Here is a 22,956-nt window from a genome sequence, read left to right on the forward strand (position 1 = left end):
GGGTATAGGGGGTGGGGTGGTTTGGGTTATAACAGTCCATGGAGTTTCATCTTCCTCTTCGTTGGTGACCGCTATATATATATGGGGAGGTGGGGGTGGGGCGGGTGTATTGGGATAAATATAACAGTCCGTGGAGTCTCATCTTCCTCTTGTTTGGTGACAGCTGGACACGTATTGGGCAGCGATCTCCACAGTGGCCTCTTCTTCTCCCAGTAGGATGTAGAGTTTCCTCTTGTCTGCAGATATGAAGTCTGGGATGTGGGCAGAGAGTCTTTGGTAGTAGACGGCCCTCACAGCTGAGTATTTGGTGCAGTGTAGCAGGAAGTGGGTCTCGTCTTCTAGGGCCCCCTGGTCACAGTGCTGGCACAGTCTGTTCTCCCGTGGCTTGTACGTCTGCCTGTATCGCCCCGTCTCTATCTCTAGGTTGTGGGCGCTCAGTCTGTACCGGCTCAGGGTCTGTCTGTGCTTGGGGTGGCGTATTCTCTCCAGGTAGGTGGCCATGGTGTAGTCCCTTTGTAGGGATTGGTACACGGTGAGTTTCTTGGAGTTATTTATTTCGTTTCTCCATTCTTCAATGTACCGCTCTCTGTTTGCCTCTGTGGTCGCCTTTATTTCGGCCTTGGTTATCATCTGTTGGTGTTTTTGGTTTGGTGGTTGGCTGTTTGGTTGGTGAGTGTCTGGTTTGCTCAGGTGGCTTAGCCATGCTTGGTGGTGGTAGGAGTCAGAGTTGCTCCCCTGAATGTGCGCCTGGAAAGCTAGCGCCCTCTTCTGTATGGTGAGCCATAGGGGGAGTCTGCCTAGCTCTGCCCTGCAGGCCATGTTGGAGGTGTTGCGATGGACATGGAGCAGGTATTTGTAGAACTCCAGGTGGAAGTTCTCTGTTGGGCTGGAATCCCACTTTGACTGGTCTGGATGGGTGGCTGGGCCCCAAACCTCGCTGCCATAGAGAAGGATCGGGGAGATGACTGCGTCAAATATCTTCAGCCAGACCCTCACCGGTGGTTTGAGGTGGTACAGTTGTCTTCTGATGGCGTAGAAGGTTCTGCAGGCTTTTGCTTTCAGGGTTTCTATTGCTGCTTTGAAGCTTCCTGATTGGCTGAGCTCCAGCCCCAGGTAGGTGTAGCTGTTGGTTTTCTCCAGTGTGGAGCCGTTCAGTGTGAATTGTGGGGAGGAGGCTTTGTTTTGGCCCTTCTTCTGAAATACCATGACTTTGGTCTTCTTCTGGTTGATGGGTAAGGCCCATGTGGTGCTGAATTTTTCCAGCACTGACAGGCTTTCTTGGAGGTGTTTCTCGGTGGGGGCCAGGAGTAGGAGGTCATCGGCATACAGCAGGAACTTCACCTCCCGGTCGTTCAGGGCGAGGCCTGGGGTTGGAGAGGCCTCCAGGGCTGTAGCCAGTTCATTGATATAGATGTTGAAGAGCGTTGGGCTCAGGCTACAGCCTTGTCTGACCCCTCGGGCCTGTTGGAAGTATGTTGTCCTTTTCCCATTCACCTTCACACTGCACTGGTTTCCGGTGTAGGAGCTCTTGATGACGTCGTACATTCTTCCTCCTATTCCACTCTCTAGTAGTTTTAGGAGTAGGCCTGGGTGCCATACTGAGTCGAACGCCTTCTTAAAGTCTACGAAGCAGGTGAATATCTTGCCTCTTCTGGTGTTGTGGATGTGTGTCTTGATGAGACTGTGCAGGGTGTAGATATGGTCTGTGGTGCGGTGGTTTGGCATGAACCCTGCTTGGCTCTTGCTGAGGACCCCGTGTTGTGTGAGGAAGGTGAGGATTCTGTTATTGATGATGCTGTTGAACAGTTTCCCCAGCGTGCTGCTGACGCAGATCCCTCTGTAGTTGTTGGGGTCATAATGGTCTCCATTCTTGTAGATGGGGGTTATGAGCCCTTTGTTCCAGTCTTCGGGGAAGTGTCCAGCATTGAGCACGAGGGTGAATAGCTTTGCCAGTGCCGCGTGTATTGCTGGAGGGCTGTATTTGATCATCTCTGGTAGGATGCCGTCAGGGCCACTGGCCTTTTTGCCTTTCAGCAGGGCAATTCTTTCTTGTATATCTTTTATGGTGATTGGTGAGTCCAGAGGGTTCTGGAAGTCTTTGATGACTTTCTCCATGTCCCTCAGTTTGGTGATTATCTGTTGCTATTCTGGAGTTAGTTCTTCTTGTGGGATGTTTTTGTAGAGACCTCTGAAATAGTTGAGCCAGATATTGCCATTTTGGATGTGGAGAGAGTTTTTCTTGGGCTTTGTGCCCATGTGGTGCCAGGTCTCCCAGAATGAGCTGTCCTGGAGGGAGTCCTCTAGTTGCTCTATTTTGTGGGAGAGGTACCTCTGTTTCTTCTCTCTGAGGGTGCCCTTGTATTGCTTGCATAGATTGTTGTAGGCTTCCCTCACCTCCTTGTTGTTGGGGTCCCTGTGTTTTTGGTTGGAGGCTGTTATCTATTTAGCTACGTAATGCCTGCATGCATGTACCTTGTGTTTGCAGTCTAGTGGCTCCTGCTCTTCTACAGCACGTGCACTTGGGCTTTTCACTGCTATTTCTTTGCTATTGTATAGTAATTTCTGGCAGACCTACATGTAATTAAGCCATTAGTAATGTATAGGGGCAGACTGTTCCTCACTGTACGTACCCCTGCCTCAGAGAGCAGACATTTTTAGCTTTTAGAATTGCACTGCAAGGGCTGTAGAAGTATCTAGCCTGTAGTCCCACAATTGGTCTAGTAACACAGACACTAGGACTAAGGGTAGAACTGAGCTAAAAAACAGTGTTGTATTACCGTACTGCTGCAAAACCATCCAGTAAGCAAATAACATGGCTTTGCAGCAGACACCGTGGTCTACAACATGATTCTTTCCTCTGATTTTTCACACTGCTGCTTAAATTTATTGTACGGCTGACATCATGTCATATAGCCAAATTCATTCTCCAAAAACAATGAGTGACGTGTGTGAAGAGCGATCCCTGAAAATAACATCCCTGGAGGTGTTCAGTCGTCATTCTGCAGCCAGACGTATTCTTTACAATACTCTGTATACTGCTCATAGCTGGGGTACAAAGTCTATGGCACTGCTATGCAAAATCTGAGCAAGCGGCGCCAAATGTCAGGGTTTAATAATCTCCTCTAAAAGTATCACAACCCCAAGGACACTAATTATTCTAGTGACGCTATACTGCCACCATGTGGCAAGAAACTGAGTTACAAGTTACTCATTTGCCATACGTGTAATTTCATTTTACATTTCTGGATAATTTTCTAACGATTCCGAACGGATCCTAAGGAAGCGATCATTTGCACCACTGTATCACAGTCTATGGTAAAATTCTTGTAGAATTATTGTAGGCCACAATACTGATATTACTGATAGGCCTGGGAGTCCGTACAAGACTATACTATATGGACAGGACACAGGAAGCAGAACGCCAACCAAAGGTGAAGAATGTGAAGACATGGCGGCCATATAACATGTAATGCCTTCGATCAGAGAGCAGTTATCAGTCCATCTTGACATGCAGAAGCCATTCTGGTGCAGAGGCAGTGGTCACACCTGACAGGGTTAAGCGCCTGTGATCAGTAAGGTCTCCGACTACAGGCGCTGCCACCAGGTCTCTGCTGTGTGCTGCAGCTATGGCGTCCACCAAAAGCATCAAACCTCCAGGGCAAATTAATCACCTAGCTGTATAATCACCTAGCTGTACATTCATTTATTACTGGGGTGTGAGACTGTGTTACATGAAGAAGATCCTCAGGCTCCTTTAAGAAAAAGGGGTGAGAGCTTATAACCAAAGATTCCTGCAGGTGAGCCACAGCAAAAAAATCTCAAAAACCTAATTTCCAGTGGTCTTTGATGCGATGGCTAAGAGGACAAGACACGGCGTAATTCCCCAGATGGAAATTCTGAAGAGTGTTTGTCATGTGCGCCCTGAGCCTTACAGAGGTTCACTCCGCTCTGTATATGGGCAATGGCAGCTCTGCAACATGTAGTCTAGGATACTTTTACTGACGTCCTGCTTATAGCCAGCCAAAGCAAAGCTGCAGTGTAAAGCATTGCACAAGTCCATCATGAGACTGAAGGGAGATTTGATATTTCCCTAGTTTCCCATTAGACAAACAGCTGGTCATAAAGATAAGAATCCTGACATAAACCATCTGTTTTCCCAGAAGACATCAGTATACTGTATAGACTTTAATGCTGTGCCCATGAAGTGACTTTTCTACCTGCTGCGATCCCTTCGCTCTGGTCATCCTGACTATTAGGGTCTTCTCACTTACCATATTTTTGCACTACAAACTGGTAGCCCACAACAGAATGTCTTCACAATCCAATGCAGGATGTCTGTGACAGAGCAAGGGGGCGCTACAGTCCTAGAGAGGATTAAAAAAGTTATTAAAGAACTATTAACCACAAAACATTGTCTATGATAAGACAGGAGGACACAGAGTGCGAGAAAATGACAAACATATGATGGAGTTCATTCTAACCATACGTGAACCACCAGCTACCGCCCTTATGTGACCAGTCGCCTGTGAACTCTGGATACCCAAATAGTAAGATGCCTACCCTGGTTTTTTTTAAGGAAGCTCCTTAGCTACTGTACCTGTCTAGGAAATTCCCAGATTGCTAACCATGTCCTGCCCAGATGGCTTCTTCCTCGATGGCCCTGTCTGACCAGATAGTTCCCTAGTTGCCAAATCTGTCTGTTCAGGCGACTCACTGGCCACTTGCCATTTTCAGGCAATATATTCTTTAGGCTGGATTCACATTTGCGTTGTAGTCTCCGCGGCAGATTTTTCTACAAAAAAGAAATAAAAATCGACAGAGAAAAGTCCTGCAAGGAGGGTGAAGACATGGCAAGGACTTTCCTCTCTGCTGGTTCTGGATAAAACAACAAGAACCCAGCAGACCCCATTATAGTCTATGGGGTCTACAGGTAACTGCTTTTTAAAGGGATTCTATCATTAAAATCACTTTTTTTTTTTTTCAATCACACTCAGAAATAGCCTTAAGAAAGGCAATTCTTCCCCTACCTTTAGATGTCTTCTCTGCACCGCTGTTCGGTAAAAATTCCCGGTTTTCTTCGACATGCAAATGAATTCTCTTGGAGCACTGAGGGCGTCCCCAATGCTGCGAGAGAACCTTCCAGTGCCGCCTCCATCTTCTTCTGGAACGCCCGGAGACTTCGGGCCTCTGGCAGAGCTGACCGCGCATGCACGCGGCCACAAGAAAAATGGCCGCTTACACAGTAAGCTGGTGTAAGCGGCCATTTTCTTGTGGCCTGTGGGCACGCGCAGTCGGCTCTGCCAGAGGCCCGAAGTCTACAAGATTGAAACCCAGGACGGAAGAAGACTCAGGGAGAGGGCGTTCCAGAAGAAGATGGAGGCGGCACTGGAGATTTCTCTCGCAGCATTGGGGACACCCCCAGTGTAGTTTGAGTGCTGGGGCCCGCCCCCAGTGCTGCAAAAAAATTCATTTGAATACAGATGTATACCGGGAATTCTACCGAACAGCAACATGGAGAAGACATCTAAAGGTAGGAGAATAGCAGCCTTTCTTAAGGCTATTCCTACATGTGATCGATAAAAAAAAAAAATGTGATTTTAATGATAGAATCCCTTTAAGCAGACAAGGTCGCCATCTTTCAGGTCCAGAATGACGGAGAACCAAAGGCTAACGTTAGTTGCAAACCCTGTTTGTCTGGATGCTACAGCCAAGCCTGTCTAACCAGATAGCCAGAGAGCTCCCCCTGATGGCTGGGCGGCTATCAATCCCATTTGTTCTCATAGCTTCCTAGCAGTCAACCTTGTCCACATCATATTTCCATAGAGGACCACCTTGTCTACCCTCATAGCTTCTTGGCTGCAATCCATGTCGTTGCCTGGCTGCCAACCCTGTCCCAACCAGACAGCTGCATAGCAAACAACCCTGTCCACAGTAGAACGTACCCTGGGGGGAAAAAAAAACCTAGAAAAAGAAGCACACAGGAACAGACCATGCTTCTGCCATACTAATGTATTCCATCTTTCAAAAAGAAAGATATGATTTTAATATTACTTAACAATATGTTAAAAAAGTAGCCACTTGGGCGTCAGTGTTAATACAATTATACACTCTATAACAGATTGATAGTGTGAGTATTTTTTTTTTCCTTTTTTTGTTTTTTTTTCTTCTCCTGTTAACATCCTCATTCTGCAAATATTCTTACACAAGCCGGCTACGAGTTTGGGGAAAGGGGGGGGGGGGAATCCAAAAACACAAATAAAAGCGTATCTTGTACGCTTCTTTTCAACAGTAGATTGTATGTGAGCTGAGAAACGTCTGTCCGTTTACGAGTACTTCCCCCATGGGATCGGAGCGGTGAAGATTACATGAGCGGTATGAAGTCCATTCCGTATTCGCCAGTAGTCCGTGTGATAAAACGTAGCGTACTGCAGAAGTGACATGAGCCATCCTGGATGACGCAACTTAGCTATGCCTCAACTCAACCCAAGGAACCAGTCTCAGAAGTCTGACGCCAAGGCAATTTAGAAGAGAGCGTATTGCTACAACCAAAGTCTCACTCACAGACTACAAGCACACAAGCTAACAAATTCAGGTAGAGAGTGGCATATTCGTTTTTTCTTTCAGATCAGCGAAAATCGTCGGGGGGCTGAGGGGGGTTCAGTGCAGATCCACACAGCACTGGGGACAAGGCAAGGCAGCACTGGCTCGGGGCCTGATAAAGCGGTCAGAACAGCAGGGCATAAACCAGTGGCATCGGTTCCTGCAGAGTGACCCCCTCCCCCTTTACACATTTCCACAGTCAGTGTGCAGCATAGGTAGTCTTCTTCAGGCTGAAGTTGGACCAGTTGATGGACAGCCTCTGTCTGGTCTGCCGTGCCGAGTCTAAGCAGAACCTGCAAAAAAACAAAGCGTTAAAGAACTGAACCTGGAAATTCACTAAACTTTCCAAAGGATTAATCAGAGATAACAATAGACACTAAGGTTAATAAGCTTGTAAATAATCCTTTGCCAGACCAAGATGGTCACACCCTGCACAAGAACTAGCAATCACATTAAGATCAACGAAAGGCAGACACCTAGCTCATGAGATACAGGAGGGGAGCCACTGAGGCTTGCCAAAGGGAGTTGCTGTCCAAACAGCCGAAGTGGCATATCTAGATCAGAAACCGGAGAAAATTATAGGGTTTTTTCCAGGAATCAGTGTGCATGGCCTATCAATAAGAAACACCTAAACTTGGAAAACCCCTTTACTAGTAGTGAAGTGCTGTAAATAAGCTCCTCGATGTATAAAGTGGTCAGAGATTACACAAGTGAGGGGCGATCCTTTATTGTTGGGCATCTCAGACCCTATGTAAGGATTGTTCCCCCCTCTGCTCAGTGGGACGGGCTCCACACCAGGCCAATGGGGAGGGAATAGAAGATTCAAGTCTAGACCCGGCACAGATCTGCTGTTGCAGTAGGATTGAGGTGCTTGAACGGTTAATGGATGGGCAGCGCATACAGCACCGCCTCTATTCAAGTAACAAGACTGGTGCAGCAGCCCATCCATTGCACAGCAGTGGTCCTATTACTTGGAAAGCAAGGGTGCTGTGTGCACTGCCTGCCCACTAGCGGCCCCCGATGGTTACTGCAACAGCCGATCTGTTCTCGTAAATCTCACGTATGAAATCTCTCACATAAACAAGTCATAAAGTTCTTCACCTCTTAAAGTATTCCACTTCGCGTTCAGTCTCATCCATTTCAACACTGTCCAGGTCAATGTCTTTTGGAAGAAAAACATCATCTAGAAGACAAAACAGAAGCAACGTTCTAATAATGTAATGTATTCCTTCAAGAACAGATCTGAAGGCTGCAAGATATACAGTGCAGCTCTATCAGGGAGCCCTCGTACGCTGCAGAGTTTGTGAAAATTTCTGCGACTGAAAATCAGACCCATTCATATGACTGGAGCTTGTAGAAATCCCTGGGCTTAGCTTTAAAACAACCAAATTCACTTACAGGAGACTGATTTTCAGTTGCAGAAAAGTCAAAGTTCTTGGAACAAAATCTGCAGTGTGTGACTGCTCCTTTATAGTTACGTTACGTCCATAAGAGCAAGATTAGTATTAGCAGTAGGGGTGAAAGCACTGACTTAAAGGGGTTGTCCGGGATTAAGCTATTTATGCCTATTCTCAGGATAGACCCTAAACACCTAATCAATGAGGGTCTGAGAGCTGGCCCCTGACCGATCAGAAGTACGGGTGCAGCTCATCCCCCACTGATTTCAATGAGCACATAGATGCAGTGACAGCAGCGCCCGGAGATATACAAAGAGCCTTCTGCTTCCAGCCCTGCATAGCGTATAGGATGGAAGTGGCTATGTACATCGGCTTGGTCCAGGGGTCAGCTCTCAGAGACCTGAGGATAGGCCATAAGTAGCTTAAGTCCAGGCTTCCCCTTTTGCAGCATCCTGACATCTATTTAAGTCAATACTTGTATTGCATAAAATATCAATCCTTGAACTTCTTTATTAGAACTGTGCTGCCCCTCTATTATTCCTCCTGGAAATGTATACTTACACTTGGAAACTGCCATTCTCCTTAAGGATGGGTGTATGCTTACTATTCTTGTCATCTAGGCAAGTCCATACAAATCCCATACAACATTTTACTAAAGGCCCTCTCTTATCTGCCTAGACCCCTGTCGTAACCCGTTACAAGCCTGTCCATAACTAAGACTTTCGCTTACTTTTAGCGCTCGTGTCTAGGTTTATTGTCCCTTTAATACTTCTCCGCCAGCTTGTTAGAGACTTACCAATAGAATTATTGACTTTTTCTCCCTTCTTCTTCTTATTCCTCTTGCTTTTCCCTTTGGGCTGGGGGGAATCGGCAGGGATCAGTGGCTTGTTGTTCTGCTGCTCCCCAATGATGGCGGCTTCACACGGTGCTGGTGTCTTCTCCTCCTTTACATAATTTAGCTGTTTCTTGTTGTTACCGTTCCCAATCTTTTTCTCTTCTTTCTTCTGCTCCACCAAAGGGGCGACTTCCACTGCTCGAACTTTGGCTTCGTTTTGGTTCTTGGGTTTTGGTTGGAGTTCGGCCATTTTGGGCGCCTCAGATTTCTTAACCTGTTCGGGGCTGAGTTTTGGGACTTGTGGTTTCGGCTTCTGCTTGACATGGTTTTCTTTTTGTTGGACCAGGTCGAGGAGGAGGGAGAGCTGCTCTTGTTGTTTTGCCTTCACCTCTTTAGCGGAGTAGGACTTCAAGTCTCTGCCATTTGTGTGATTGGGCAGTTCGTGCACCGCCTCTAGGAACGGGTTGGGTTCAGCTTTGTGACACTGTCTTGTGGGAAGTGGAACGGATACGGTTTCCTGCTCTAGGGTCCCATTGGGAAGTACTTCTGTGGTGGCTTCTTTACTGGGGTGAGAGTGATGTGTGAGTCGATCTGCCTTATGACTGTCCTTATTAGATCGGTCCTTTTTCTTTTTCTTTAGGGCCTGACACTCCTGGTGTCGCTGAAGTTCCAGTTTCAACCTCTCCTCGTCCTCTCGCTGCCGCTGCTCTTCTATTAGTTGACAGTCTTCCCGTTCTCTGGTTTCAGCCTCCTGTCGTGCCTTTTCTTCCAGCTGAGTAAGAACAGATGAATATATAAGACTATCACACCGACAGATACACTTCATTATACATCATATACATAAGAGTAGACCCTAAATTAAAGAATTTCAGGCTCTGCCCATCTGCAGTTTATATTGTTGGAAATAAAAACTGAAGCAACTTTGCAACAGATTTCCATTAAAAAACTTCCTACACTTTTCTTTCACCATCTCCTACGAAGAAGTAGGCGTTGTCACGGTAAGGCTGGATGAAATAAGGATGGGTGATAAAGGGGGCAAGCGGAGGCAAAAGGATCCGCAATCACCTATTCTTCTGATGGATCCATCAAAAAAGACGGATTAGGGTATGCACCGTTTAACCAATTGTGTTATTTTTTGAAATTTTTTTTTTTTTTTTTTTAGATGGAACGAGCGGATACAGACACAACAGACAACGTAGATATAATATAATCCCAAAGTCTTCTAGGTTGCTCCATTTGACCTCCACTTCACTAGGCAGTCAGAATGTAAGGAATAAGCAAAAGAATGGGGAATATGACTGCAATATCTGACTACACTGAGTTTGTCGTCTGTTGCCATAAAGATGACAAGTCTTTCTAGAAACCATAGGAGATTTTCATGAGCTGCGTGGCAAAATAGATTTTTTTATTTTGAGGTGCGCTAAAAAAAAATGAAAAAGCAAAGTGCTTTTCACTAGGTCTTAATCCAAAGTTTCCTACTGTTTGGTTTTACAGGACCTATACAGACCCATACGTGTCTGTGGTAAACAACTCATTACCTTACGTAGACTGATCCTGCACCTATTACAGTCTCTCTCCCCTCTAAATCCAGCTAACCTACCGAATGTACGCTAGTACAAAGCAGAGGGCAATATATATATATATATATATATATATATATATATATATATATACATACACACACACACACACACACACACACACACGTCTTTCCTTTTTCTATGGCCCTGTGCAGACTCTCTCCATGGTAACAGACAGCAAAGAATAATTCTGCAGTTTCACATATTATATATATATATATATATATATATATATATATATATATATATATATATATATATATACACACACATATACATATACATACACACACATACACACGCACGCACGCACATACACACACATACACACACACACACACATACACACACACGAGACTGCACAATTACACTACGTAATGTATTTGCTGTCTGTTACCATGGAGAGAGTGTGCACAGGGCCGTACAAACAAAAATGACAATTTAAGACTTATTGCAAAGTTGCTTTATCACTTTCGGTCTATTCAGAGGATGCAAAAGGTGGACATAACTTTTAAGACTCAAAGAATCAGACACTATCTTCTTCAAGGGCTGATCAGCCAAAAAATTAGTGTCACTTTTTTTAATCAAATCCGTTACAGGTCTTATTTCACCGGAGATAATAACACGGGGTGCAAGACTTTTGGCTCCGTTCAAAATAACAGACTTATGGCGGATGTGAATTGTCCATTTTTATTTTACATTGTAGTCTAAGACTAAGAGATGGCGGTCGCCCGTTATACCATCCATTATTTCTGTCCGTTTTTTCTCCATATGCTCAGAATCAGAACAAAAAAACAAAAAACAAAAAAAACTTCCAGAAAATGGACTGTATAATAATGAACATTGACAATAATGGATGTTCAAGTGTCCATTTATTTTAACTTTCACATTAAATGGATTAAAACAGACATTTACATCCATTAGTGTTTGTTTACGATTTATGATAGGCGGCCATTTTTATTTTTTATTTAAATGGACACTATCCCTCACCACCTATTCTCCAAGGTCTCTCAGCGTTCTCCTGAACTAGGGAGACTTAGAGAGACCTCAAACCATGTCTAGTATTGGTGCCAAGAAACCATCTAACCAGGGAGTCTGTCACCCAACGCCCCTTGTGAATTTGTGTCTCTGTTGCTGAGATTACAATTTCTATCAATCTGAAAATGAGCTCTTTGGAGCAACGAGGGCATTGCTCACTCCAAGGTAGTAAGTAGCAAGCCCCCATTTGCTTCAAAGAGCTCATTATCATATTGACAAAAATGGTGATATCGCGGCCACAAAAAGACAGAAACACAACAGTAAGGGAGCGTTCACACTACCGTCGGTGTCCGACAGCTAGTGTCTGCTGCTAATGTCCATTCAAAATCTTGCGCGGATATTAGCTGCGTACACTAGCTGTGTCCGTGACATTTTGCATTGATTTAAACGGACATCGGGTGCGTTCTTTTACTGTCCGTGCCTGTCCTTAACTGTCCGTTCCCAAAGATGTCCGCTTGAAAAGTCGGACAGCAAAACCCGACATGTAGGTTTTTGCTGTCCGCTTGAAAAGTCGGGACATCTTTGGGAACGGACAGTTAAGAACAGACACGGACTGTAAAACAACACACCCGATCGCCATTTAAATGAATGCAATATGTCATGGACACAGCTAGTGTCTGCTCCTAATGTCCCCACAAGATTTTGAACGGACATTAGCAGCGGACACTAGCTGTCGGACACCAACAGTAGTGTGAACGCCCCCTAATACAGTTTGATTCAGGTGACTCTAACCCATATTCAAGGTTGGGTTGACATACTGGGTTCTGGTGACAGAATACCAGGAGGGAATTCTGGGAGATTTGTGCTCTGAAGAACGGTTTATGAAGGTGCGGATAAGAATGGGGATCCTCCTGCAGATCATATCGTCTTAGTCTACATTCAGTGTATGTTCCAGAATATACTCCCAGCTGAACTGCTAAAAATGCCCATAGACTCATGAATTTAACCAATGCCAAAAAATAAAAAACCCTTCTACCAGGCTAATGTACCATTTGCTTTGCCACAGGCTATGCCATTAAGCAATGCAAAAACATCAACAGAGATCTATGGGCAACATTTGCAACCTTTACTATAAGTTGCATGCATTCCGGCTATAAAATGGGCATATATATGTGGATAGACATGGGTATCAAGTCTGAAGTATATACAAAGCTTGTAGTAGAGGCAGGCATCAGCTTAGTTTGCCACTGTGTATAGCTGGGGGGGCATCGTACAAGTGGATCGTGTGTACGTGTTACTCTGGGTACTGATGGTGTGAACATTAGGAGTAGAGCACAGCAGGAATAGATACTGTAACCTGTGTTACTATTTGGTACCTTGCACCTAAGGATGCTTCCAGACACTGCTGGCCAAGATGCTAACCTGCTGCTTTTCCGGTCGTTCTCGGTCCGGTTCAGCTTCTGCTTTGTCAGTCCGTTCCTCAGCCGTGCTGGTGCAGGATCCCTGCATGCTCCCCTCTGAGCCAAGCACATGGCTAACAATAATATTCATAGCTGGGCTCGCCCCATACTCCTATGGGGGTAGCACATGGGTAATTATATTAGAATCATAAAAAAAATATTATATATATATTTATAATTGTTATAAAAAATAAAAAATATGCAGAAATATATATTAGTTGCGGACTCATTGTATAAATCTTGCTGTGGAACAGACTGACCTCCACATGGATAGGTTTAGATGCTACCACGAGGCTCAGTTCCATCATGGAGGGCAGGTTCCATCAGCACAGGCACAACAGGTCTGGCTGACATCACAAATGTGCACTGTGGCTGTATACGTGTACATACAAAAACAGCAAGGGTGTATGGTGCACAAACTAAATATGGTACAGCTATGAGCTTTCTGCACAAGGCTATATATATAATATATATGTGGCAAGTACAACATGCACTTGTGTCATCCTATGTGTGAGACTACAGGGTTATGCAGTGCTTGGACAATAGTGATGAGCTCACCTTTCTTTGCTTGTGCCTTGCACGCTTGGCTGCCCGTGAGCTGCTGACTGGTTTGGGCTCGGAGCTGTTTATGAACTGCACTAGGTCTTCTACCTTTCGATGGTCGACCACGCCAGTATCCCTTTCCGTGACCTGCTCTGGCTTTTTGGGTTGTTCTTCTTTCCGCTTGGTTAGCCGTAAACGGAGTTTCTCCCTCATTTCCGTGTAATTCCTACTGGTTGGCGCTGATGGAGGCTGAAGAATAACAAAAATAGCATTAACCAAATATACGGTCAGAAATCTGTACCATAACTGAAGCATGCAACACAAAACGTCAACTACGGCCCACTGAAGGCCAGTCATCTGCTCTATATGGAGAGGTCCTGGAATATGAGCCAAAACCAGAAGTCTCTTCCAAAATGAAGAGGCCAGCCTGCAGACAGCTGTTCCCTTGTCCGAGCATGCATGTGTTCTGGAGAAGAATGGACAAGTTGGATATGGTTGACCATGGCATGGACATAACTGTGGGGAATTTGAGACCACCATATAAAACAACCCTATGCGCTTACACTGGAGGCAAAATGTGAGCGGACTGGATACGGTGCAGAATCACACCTAAATCCTGAACATGTCAACAGACCTTACAGAGTAGTGCCTTGTCACAAGCCCTGCTCCTATGTGTCCATCATGTGACCAAGATGGATTCAGATCCTTGGACCTAAACACTAAGCAATGCTATTGAATGACAGCAAGCAGAGCTCTTGACATGGACAGAAAAAGTCTGCAAGAATCTGACATATTTGGATATAGGACTAAACACGCAAAGCCCATAAAAAGGCCCATTATCAAATCTATGGGTAGTCATGGGCCTGTCACATACGGGATTATACATGGAGAAGGTCCTGTGACTGGGTTACCCAATATACGCCCTTCCCTAGTTCAGATTTCCACTTACTATGAGAAAAGCTGCTCAGTCAGGAAAACGATTGCTCATTGTAGTCTGTTCTTATAAGTGGGCCGGTGTAAGCCTGAGATGTGATGAAGGGTATGGACGTCTCTCTTGATGCTGCTTACTTGACAAGGTTGCTCAAGAACACTGCAGCATTTTGCAGAGCCCATATAAACAAGTGTTTAGTACCTGTTCAGGCCGTAACTCACTGCAGGGGGCCCATACAAATGACTGGAGGAGCGAAGATATGAGAAGGGGTTCTGTATTGTTCCACAAGCACAAATATCTACTGAAGAAGAGCACTCTCTGGACATGGCTGCCCCTTCTCCTGACCCTCACAACAGTGCAGGGAAGCAGCATGAGGACAGGGAACACAACAGAAACCTACATCCGAGCCAAGGCTGATGGGGCAGCTTTATACGAAGGCATAATCTATATATGAGACTCACCCCTCCATGTCCGAAGAACTCGCAGTAGCAGCAGTCACAGTATTTGCCCTCTTTCTGATTGGTGGATGTGGATGTGCTGGAGCTGTGCTCTGAGCAGCTGTCTTCGTCCTGACTCTCCTCGCCGTCGTACTGCTGGTGATCGTATGCCGCGTTGTTTTCGCACCGATGACCCTCACAGTCAGGATCGCTGGAACACAAGTCAATCTTGGTTAAAGATAATGCATGCAAAAAAAAGTTAAAATTATTGATGACCATTCCTTTTTAACCTGTTTTCTGAATCTAGATTGTGGAGACTGGATTCACCGGCTTCTATAGGAGAAAGTTGTGGGCATGCTCTGTGGTCACCATATTATTAAAGAGGACCAGTCATGCCCCTGACATGTATGTTTTACTATATACTTTTACACCCAATAAAACAATTGCTCTAGTATCTTAACGCTGCATTGTACCGTTCCTCTGTTACTCTTACTGGAAATTTATGCTTGCATTTTTAGACTGTGTAGGGATACAGTCTACTGACAAGGTATGGTAACACCCAATAGTTAATTTCATATTTCCCAGAAGAATAAGAGGACCATTGGAGATGCAGATGGTCTACCTCTAGACAACTCAAATTTCTAAACAATTTCTCATGTCATACACAAGTGCATGCAACATTAGAGCAATGGATTAGCAGGAACGACGTGCAACTCCTTACCTGCAGACACTGGGCGGCGCGCTAAGAGTGCTGTCTGTAGCAGACGTTGGAGGAGCAGCCGTGGAGGGACAGAAACCTAAGTGAGGATCCACAAATCCAGGGGCGGTGGCAGCTGTTTTGGGAAAGGGCTGAGGATTAATATTTGGATGGTGTGGAGTGGAGGCTGATGGGTGTGTAGCAGGAGACAGGGAGGGAAGAGCGGCTAGGCTTGTCGGACTGTTTCTAGGTGCAACTGGTGTAGACGGATGCCTATGTTCTTCTTTGATGTTGTGAAATACATCACCTGATAGGATGGAGAATGTTAAAAAAGAAACAGTAAAACAATGGCCTTCTGGCAAATACGTGTCACAATATAGTTAAAGGGGTTTCTATGATTCTAATACTGTTGCTCTATACTTAGGATAGGCCATCAATAACAAATCCATTGGGTTATGACGCGCAGGACCCTCACAGACATCTGTCAGGTGAGCGCTTTGGTTCGTTCAATGAATTTTAAGCACGGTGTATACATTGCATCAGGGGTCTCAAACTCGCGGCCCCCCGAACAATTTTGTGCGGCCCGCACAAGCCTAGGGACGCCGGATCCGCGTTGAATACATTGTGAGATGATTATATCCACTAGCGGCTAGTGGATATAATCATCTCGCAATGTATTCAGCGCGGATCCGGCGTCCCTAGCGTGACTAGCCGCTACGTTCCGGCTAGTGGACATATAAGCGCGATGTGATGACGTCACATCATCACATCGCGCCTACAGGTCTATTAGTGAAACTGCAGAGCGCGGCGGGGGAGCGTTGGATGGTGAGTATAAGTGTTTTTTCGTGTGTTAAAGAGGACCTTTCACCATTTTGCCCACAGGCAGTTCCATATACTGCCGGAAAGCTGACAGTGCGCTGAATTCAGCGCACTGTCGGCTTTGCCGATGTGGGCTCGGTGTGAAGAGCTTACGGTCCCGGTACCGTAGCTCTTCTATGGTCAGAAGGGAGTTTCTGCGACTCAATCAGAGACGTCCTTCTTCACAGCACAGCCAATCGCGCTGTGCTGTGAGAGCCGGGAGGAACGCCCCTTCCCTCTGCTCGCAGTACTCGTCCATAGACGAGCATTATCAGGGAGGGAGGGGGCGTTCCTCCCGGCTCTCTCAGCACAGCGCGATTGGCTGTGCTGTGAAGAAGGACGTCTCTGACTGAGTGGCAGAAACTCCCTTCTGACCATAGAAGAGCTACGGTACCGGACCGTAAGCTCTTCACACTGGGCCCACATCGGGAAAGCTGACAGTGCGCTGAACTCAGCACACTGTCAGCTTTCCGGCAGTATATAGAACTGCCTGTGGGCAAAATGGTGAAAGGTCCTCTTTAAACATTGAGTTGGAATGAAGGGGCTCGTGACACTGGGGCAGAGATGGGGGGAGAACGGCATGACTCTGGGGCAGAGATGGAGGGACATGAATCTGGGGGCAGAGATGGGGGGACATGAAACTGGGGGCAGATGAAGGGTGTATATGTAACTGGGGGAAAGATGGAGGGGGGCATATAGTTTACGGCTGACTGTAGGAGGATTATACAGTGTGGGGGCACATGAAAAATGAATGGGCGGAGTCAACATAAAAGTGGGTGGAGTTAAATTTGCCGCGGTGCGGCCCGCCGACTGGCTGGGATCTTGCTCTGCGGCCCACATGCTGAGTTGAGTTTGAGACCCCTGCATTGCATAGTGACCGTATGGTATTGCAGCTCAGCCCACATTCGCTTAAACAAGACCAAGCTGCAAACAGGCCGCATAACAAATGTACACGACATCACTGTCCTATGAAGTGGGGAAAAAAAGGCTTCCTGCAGCCACCACCAGAGGGTGCTTAGGCGCTTCTGGCTGGTATAGTGTTTATTGCATAAACAAATACAGTAGGTGCCCCCTAGTGGCAGACAGAGTTTTGTCATTTACATAAATCGATTCTATGCAGCATGTCATAATATAAACCGCCTGTAGGGGTTAAGGGTTTGGTTTCCCTTAAAGCTCTGCAATGAATATAGCCACAAAAACCAGAGAAACCCCCCTGCCGTCATGTATAGCATGCAGACACAGCCATGTCTAGAAGAATCGCGTGCCCACCGTCTTGTCCGTACGGCTCCCCCCTTACCTATAGAAGAAGGCCTCTTGGATGACACTTTGAACTGGTTGCTGCTAGACTGTACTGTGGTGGCTGTGCAGGAAACGGACGAAGTGGCGGACGAGGTTGCCATGACCACCTTATTTGCTTCTATAAAGGCATCCTGGAAATTATAAAGACATTTCTTTTTGGCAGTGTTTTTCTTCTCTTTGACATCCGGTACCGTTGTCGTCTCGTTGCTGGATGTGGTAGGAAGAGTTTCCGGTCTAATTTCTGGGAGTGCTGGTCCTAATATATCCCCTCCTAGAAGATAAAAAATAAAATATGAAAAAAAAAAAAACGTAAAAACGATAAAAATCTATTAACCCTGTATACCTATAGAGTATTAGGATGATAGTGTGTCTGCCTGCAGCTCCCACACTGCTGAAAGTCAACGAGCAGACGTATTAAGACTGAAGCATCAGTCGCCGGTCTTAAAGGGGTTGTCCAGGCTTAATTTTATGGTCAGAATAGGTCATAAACACCTTCCTATTTGTACAGAACCACCTCCGGCGTCCGTTCTGTACACAATACGGGGCTGGAAGCAGAAATATGCCTGAATTATGTGACAGATTTCTAGTATAACTTATGCCCTAGTCTGGCCCAAAGTCTCGGGATAATCGGAAAATTAACAAAATGGCAACTGAACACTGACATGACCTGATTTGTAAACCCCCCCACAACATATTCACATTATGCAATATATTTCCAAGCTCCTTCTAGTGTTGGCTGATAAAGCTATATTAAAAGAACAATGTCGTCTGCAGAAAGTAGCCATTTACCCAACCAACAAAGCATGCCAAATATCTACAGTAAAGAGCCCCTCTGATAACTTACCAGCCAAGGGGTCGGGTAAAAAAGACGTTCCGTTCCAGTTTTTCTCGTTCATCATTTCTGAATTCCATAGACTTATAAATTTTGACCTGCTCCACTCGGGAGAATTGCCAAAACAGGTTGGGTATATGTGATCTTGTAGAGAGGCATTGAACACTTGGTGCTTATTTGTGTGGTTCTGTACGGTTGTAGGGGGCAAGGCCTAAGAAAAAAAACAAAGCCATCACTAGGTGTCAGAAACATAAGGGCCATAAGTAGATGTGATAACAGAATGTGTCAGACATGAACGGCCTATAGCAGGGGTAAGGAGCCCTCTGCACACCAGCTGCTGTGAAACTAGAACTTCAGGCATCTTCCATTCATTGTTATGGGCATTCAGAGGACAGCAAAGCATGTGCTGGGAGTTGTAGTCCAAACTGGAGTGCCAAAGGCCCAGCGACAGCCACTACAGGTTTTTTTAATTTTTAAATAGTCTGTTACCGGCTGGAGTTACTCCAGACAGTAACGGGCCCTATATACTTACCGATCCTGGCAGGAGCCGGGATCGGTAAGTGATGCCACAGGCTCCACAAACACTATTATTATAATCGGGGGTCTTTTCAGACCCCCAAGTATAATGATCGGAGGCCCAAGAGAGGTAAGGGAACATAAAAAACATTGTTACTTACCTTTCCAGGCTCCAGACAGGCGTTGGGCCTAGTTGTGTAACCAGGCCTACGTCCCGGGTCATGGGACATCCCGGAGGTCATTGAAGATGGCCGACACCACCGAGGACTGCAGTGGAGCCGGGGATAGGTAAGTGACAGTGCTTTTTATGTTGGTATCTGAAACAACCCCAGAGTATAATAATTGCTCAAGGGTGTCCACAATGGGGCATAATACTGTGTGCAGGGGCCACTATGGCGGATAATACTGTGTGCAGGGGCCACTATGGCGGATAATACTGTGTGCAGGGGCCACTATGGCGGATAATACTGTGTGCAGGGGCCACTGTGGGACATAATACTGTGTGCAGGGGCCACTATGGGGTATAATACTGTGTGCAGGGGCCACTATGGGGCATAATAGTGCACGCAGGAACGTTAATTTTTTTTTTTGTTCAGCAATAAATGTGAATTCTTCTTCACTGAAAAAAAATAAGACATCCCCTGAAAATAAGAAATAGCGCATCTTTGTCTTATTTTCAGGGGAAACCGGGTATATACATTCGTCTGCATGCTAATAGTGCACAGGCAGTTGTAAGAGCAATGTGAAATATGGTCAGACAGCCCTGAGGTTGTCAATGGACCCGGCTGGGTTATTCATACTAATAGGGTCTGTGATATCATCGCCAGGACTTCCTGTGATGCCATTAAAGGCAGGTCCCCGCCTTAAGTCTCTCCCTTTTGTAATAAGCATTGATTACGCCATTCAATGGGTTAAAGAGCAGATTTAAAAATTTCTCTGTTAACAACCCTTGCTGTGCCTTTAAGATCAATAGGCTCTTCCTGAGGTATCAAACGTCTGAGGCTCTGGTGTCCGTAACATTTGCAGTCTCAGGCCTTACTATAACTCCTAGGCAGCAGGCCCGCTTCCTCGGGGTCATATTTGACGCAGACCTTTCCTTCACCCCTCATATTGAATCACTCGCATGTTCATGTCATTTCCACCTCAAAAACATCTCCAGAATACGCCCTTTCCTCACCAGAGATACTCTAAAGACACTTATTGTCTCTCGGATTCACTCTCGCCTTGACTACTGTAACTCCTTACTAATCGGTCTTCCCCTCACTAAACGCTCCCCTCTACAATCTATTCTGAATGCAGCGGCCAGGCTCATCTATCAGGCTAGACGCTACAGCGATGCCTCTGGTCTGTGCCAGTCACTACACTGGCTGCCTATTCATTATAGAATAAAATATAAAGTTATCACTCGCATCCACAAGGCTCTCCATAATGCCGCACCTCCCTACATTTCCTCTCTCATCTCTGTCTACCGCCCAACCCGTGTTCTCCGCTCACTCAATGACCTAACACTTCCATCCTCTATTATCAGAACTTCCCACGCTCGTATACAAGACTTCTCCCGAGCTGCACCACTTCTCTGGAATGCTCTACCCCGGACAATCAGATTAATTTCTACAGTTTCAAACGCAAACTAAAGACGCATCTTATCAGACAGGCCTATCACAATTTCTAACGTAAACCCTTCCGTACTATAATTAGAATCCCCAAAATTTAACCCTCCTCTGTCCCCGCTCCCACATTACCCCACATGATATGATGTCATCTCAGGCTAACTTTATATGTCCAAGCTCCATCCACATGTTAAAGGACACGACTGGTGACGGCTCAAAGTTTTTATGTTTGTGTAATGACAGTAACCTCTATTACAACATTGTCTGACCACTGTATAAGCAATATCGCCCCTGCTACCTCTTGTGTCACCTCCTCTACCTCAGATTGTAAGCTTTTGCGAGCAGGGCCCTCAGTCCCATTGTATGAAATGACTTTCTTTGTAATGTATCTTTGTCTATATTTGAACCCTACAAATTGTACAGCGCTGCGGAATATGTTCGCGCTATAAAATAAAAATTATTATTATTAAACATCACAATCACTGCTGTAAGAGGAAGCAAACATTGCAAATACACCAGCAAAACTGATGGTGTGCCAAACCATGTCAGACAACCATATAGTGATTCCAAGTTCAGTTCAATACAAACCATAGATGCTGCGCTTAAAAATGCTGACCCTTCAATGTAGCGGTAAATGATCCATGTAAAACTGACCCTCACCAAACTTTGTTCAGCAGTCCTATATCTTTGAGGCAGAGGCTCATAGTCTGTATTAAGGTTACAAGTCCCTGTAAAGTATTGGCGCGATACGGTTATTATTAGACACTGGTACTTTTGTAGGACAGTTACTGATCATATATACTGTAGAGTGCAGCAAAAATCTGCCTATGCGAATGAATGATCGCAGCTCTTACCTTATTGTGTGCAAACGGAGAGGCATAGAGTGTGGGGTGAATTAGAGGTCTGGGCAAGTGGGGGATTGTATGTAAAGGTAAATGTCCATGAATATGGGGGTACAGGTGAAGTGCCGGGTGTGCTGGCTTGTCAGGATTAACAAACTGGTGTCCAGTTGGGAGACGTCCGGCTACCAGTGCGGATGGAGAAAGACCAGACACTTCCTGTTTACAGACATGACACTCACAAGTATTTGGTATGGGTTCCACCTAGAAGGCAAAAAAAAAGTGCTGTTAGACCTTTTGTAAGGGAATACCAAAGCACGGTGGCTCAGTGTTTAGCACTGTAGCATTGCAGTGCTGGAGTCCTGGGTTCGAATCCTGCCAAGGACAATATCTGCAAGAAGTTTGGATGCTCTCCCCGTGTTTGTGTGGGTTTCATCCAAGTACTCACGTTTCCTCCCACACTTCAAAGACATACTGATAGGGAATTTAGATTGTGAGCCCTATATGGGACAGTGACCTTCAATGTCTGTAAAGCGATGCGGATTATGATGGCGCTATACAAATAAAAAAATTCTAAATGCCTGGCCAAGAGACAAAGTCTTCACTATGGTGTTTGTGTGTGCGGTGCTCTCTCCAATAAAATATTGGATCTGTGTGTCCCAGATGCTGCTGCTTCAATGTAGCTTCATCCCTGTACAGACGACAACTTCCATGGACCATAAGAAATCTCATGAGCGCAAGGAAGAGAAGACCCTGATGCCAAACAGTGCTAACCTCCCGCCACCTGTTGTGGGTTCTCTCCATTATCCAATAACAGTCTGCGTTATTCTACCCCTCTGTAATTTGCCTCATTAGCGTGTGCCTTTCCCTCTATGTACAGCCTGTGTGATCTGCCCTCCCTGGTAATGTTGATACTTTCGGCCCTTTTCCACTATGATCTGCCATGTACAACCACTTCCACTTACCTGCGGCTACCTCTAAACGCTGGTAATTGGCAGGCAAAAGCAGAAAGCAAAGACAACCAGAAGCAGCGTGCTGCTGTATCTACATATTTAGCAGCATAGCCAGCCAAGTGAAGGAGTTAAACTGACTCTGCGGCAGCAAAACGCTAGGATATATTTAATAACCACTATTAAGAAAGCTGCTTAACTTTGCATTTAGGAAGAGATAAACAAAAAAAAAAAGAAAAAAAAAAAAAAGTGAAACGGTGTCCATACCCTTTAAACGTTATGTACCTAAAACTGTAAGTGTGACGTGGCAGCACAACCACAAAGGTGGACGCTATGTTATTAAAGACAATTCATAGGATACGTATGCCATCTACTGAGTAGGGAATGAAGCCATCCATCACCTGTGGGCTGAGGTATGATGGAGGGGGGCTATCCATCTTAGCGCTTTCCTTTCTAGGTGACCTTTTCCCAACATGAAGGTCTTCTTTTGACATGTCTGGCTGCTCACCACCGCTCTCACCATCAGCTTCTTCATCATCGGCCTCCGAGGAGCTGCTGCTTGTGCTGCTTACTGAAGGAGACTAAAGCAGAGAA

At 45.6% G+C, this 22,956-nt stretch overlaps 1 protein-coding gene across 2 annotated transcripts in view; it reads right to left on the reverse strand.

Moving 5' to 3' along the window:
* Positions 1-6,001: 6,001 nt before the first annotated feature.
* Positions 6,002-22,956, reverse strand: part of FAM193A (family with sequence similarity 193 member A) — a 59,087-nt gene continuing 42,132 nt past the window's right edge. For both annotated transcript variants that reach the window (XM_075261031.1, XM_075261024.1), the window contains 11 exons: positions 22,764-22,943; positions 21,428-21,676; positions 18,460-18,658; positions 17,614-17,886; positions 15,483-15,765; positions 14,786-14,972; positions 13,409-13,642; positions 12,813-12,962; positions 8,794-9,604; positions 7,702-7,783; positions 6,002-6,893 (listed from right to left, as the gene is read on the reverse strand). In XM_075261031.1, coding sequence (XP_075117132.1) covers positions 6,800-6,893; positions 7,702-7,783; positions 8,794-9,604; positions 12,813-12,962; positions 13,409-13,642; positions 14,786-14,972; positions 15,483-15,765; positions 17,614-17,886; positions 18,460-18,658; positions 21,428-21,676; positions 22,764-22,943 — 2,742 coding nt within the window. In that variant the 3' untranslated portion in view covers positions 6,002-6,799. The remainder of the gene's footprint in view (positions 6,894-7,701; positions 7,784-8,793; positions 9,605-12,812; positions 12,963-13,408; positions 13,643-14,785; positions 14,973-15,482; positions 15,766-17,613; positions 17,887-18,459; positions 18,659-21,427; positions 21,677-22,763; positions 22,944-22,956) is intronic.

Source organism: Leptodactylus fuscus, chromosome 1 (genome assembly GCF_031893055.1).
Source record: "Leptodactylus fuscus isolate aLepFus1 chromosome 1, aLepFus1.hap2, whole genome shotgun sequence".
NCBI classification, from domain to species: Eukaryota; Metazoa; Chordata; class Amphibia; order Anura; family Leptodactylidae; genus Leptodactylus; species Leptodactylus fuscus.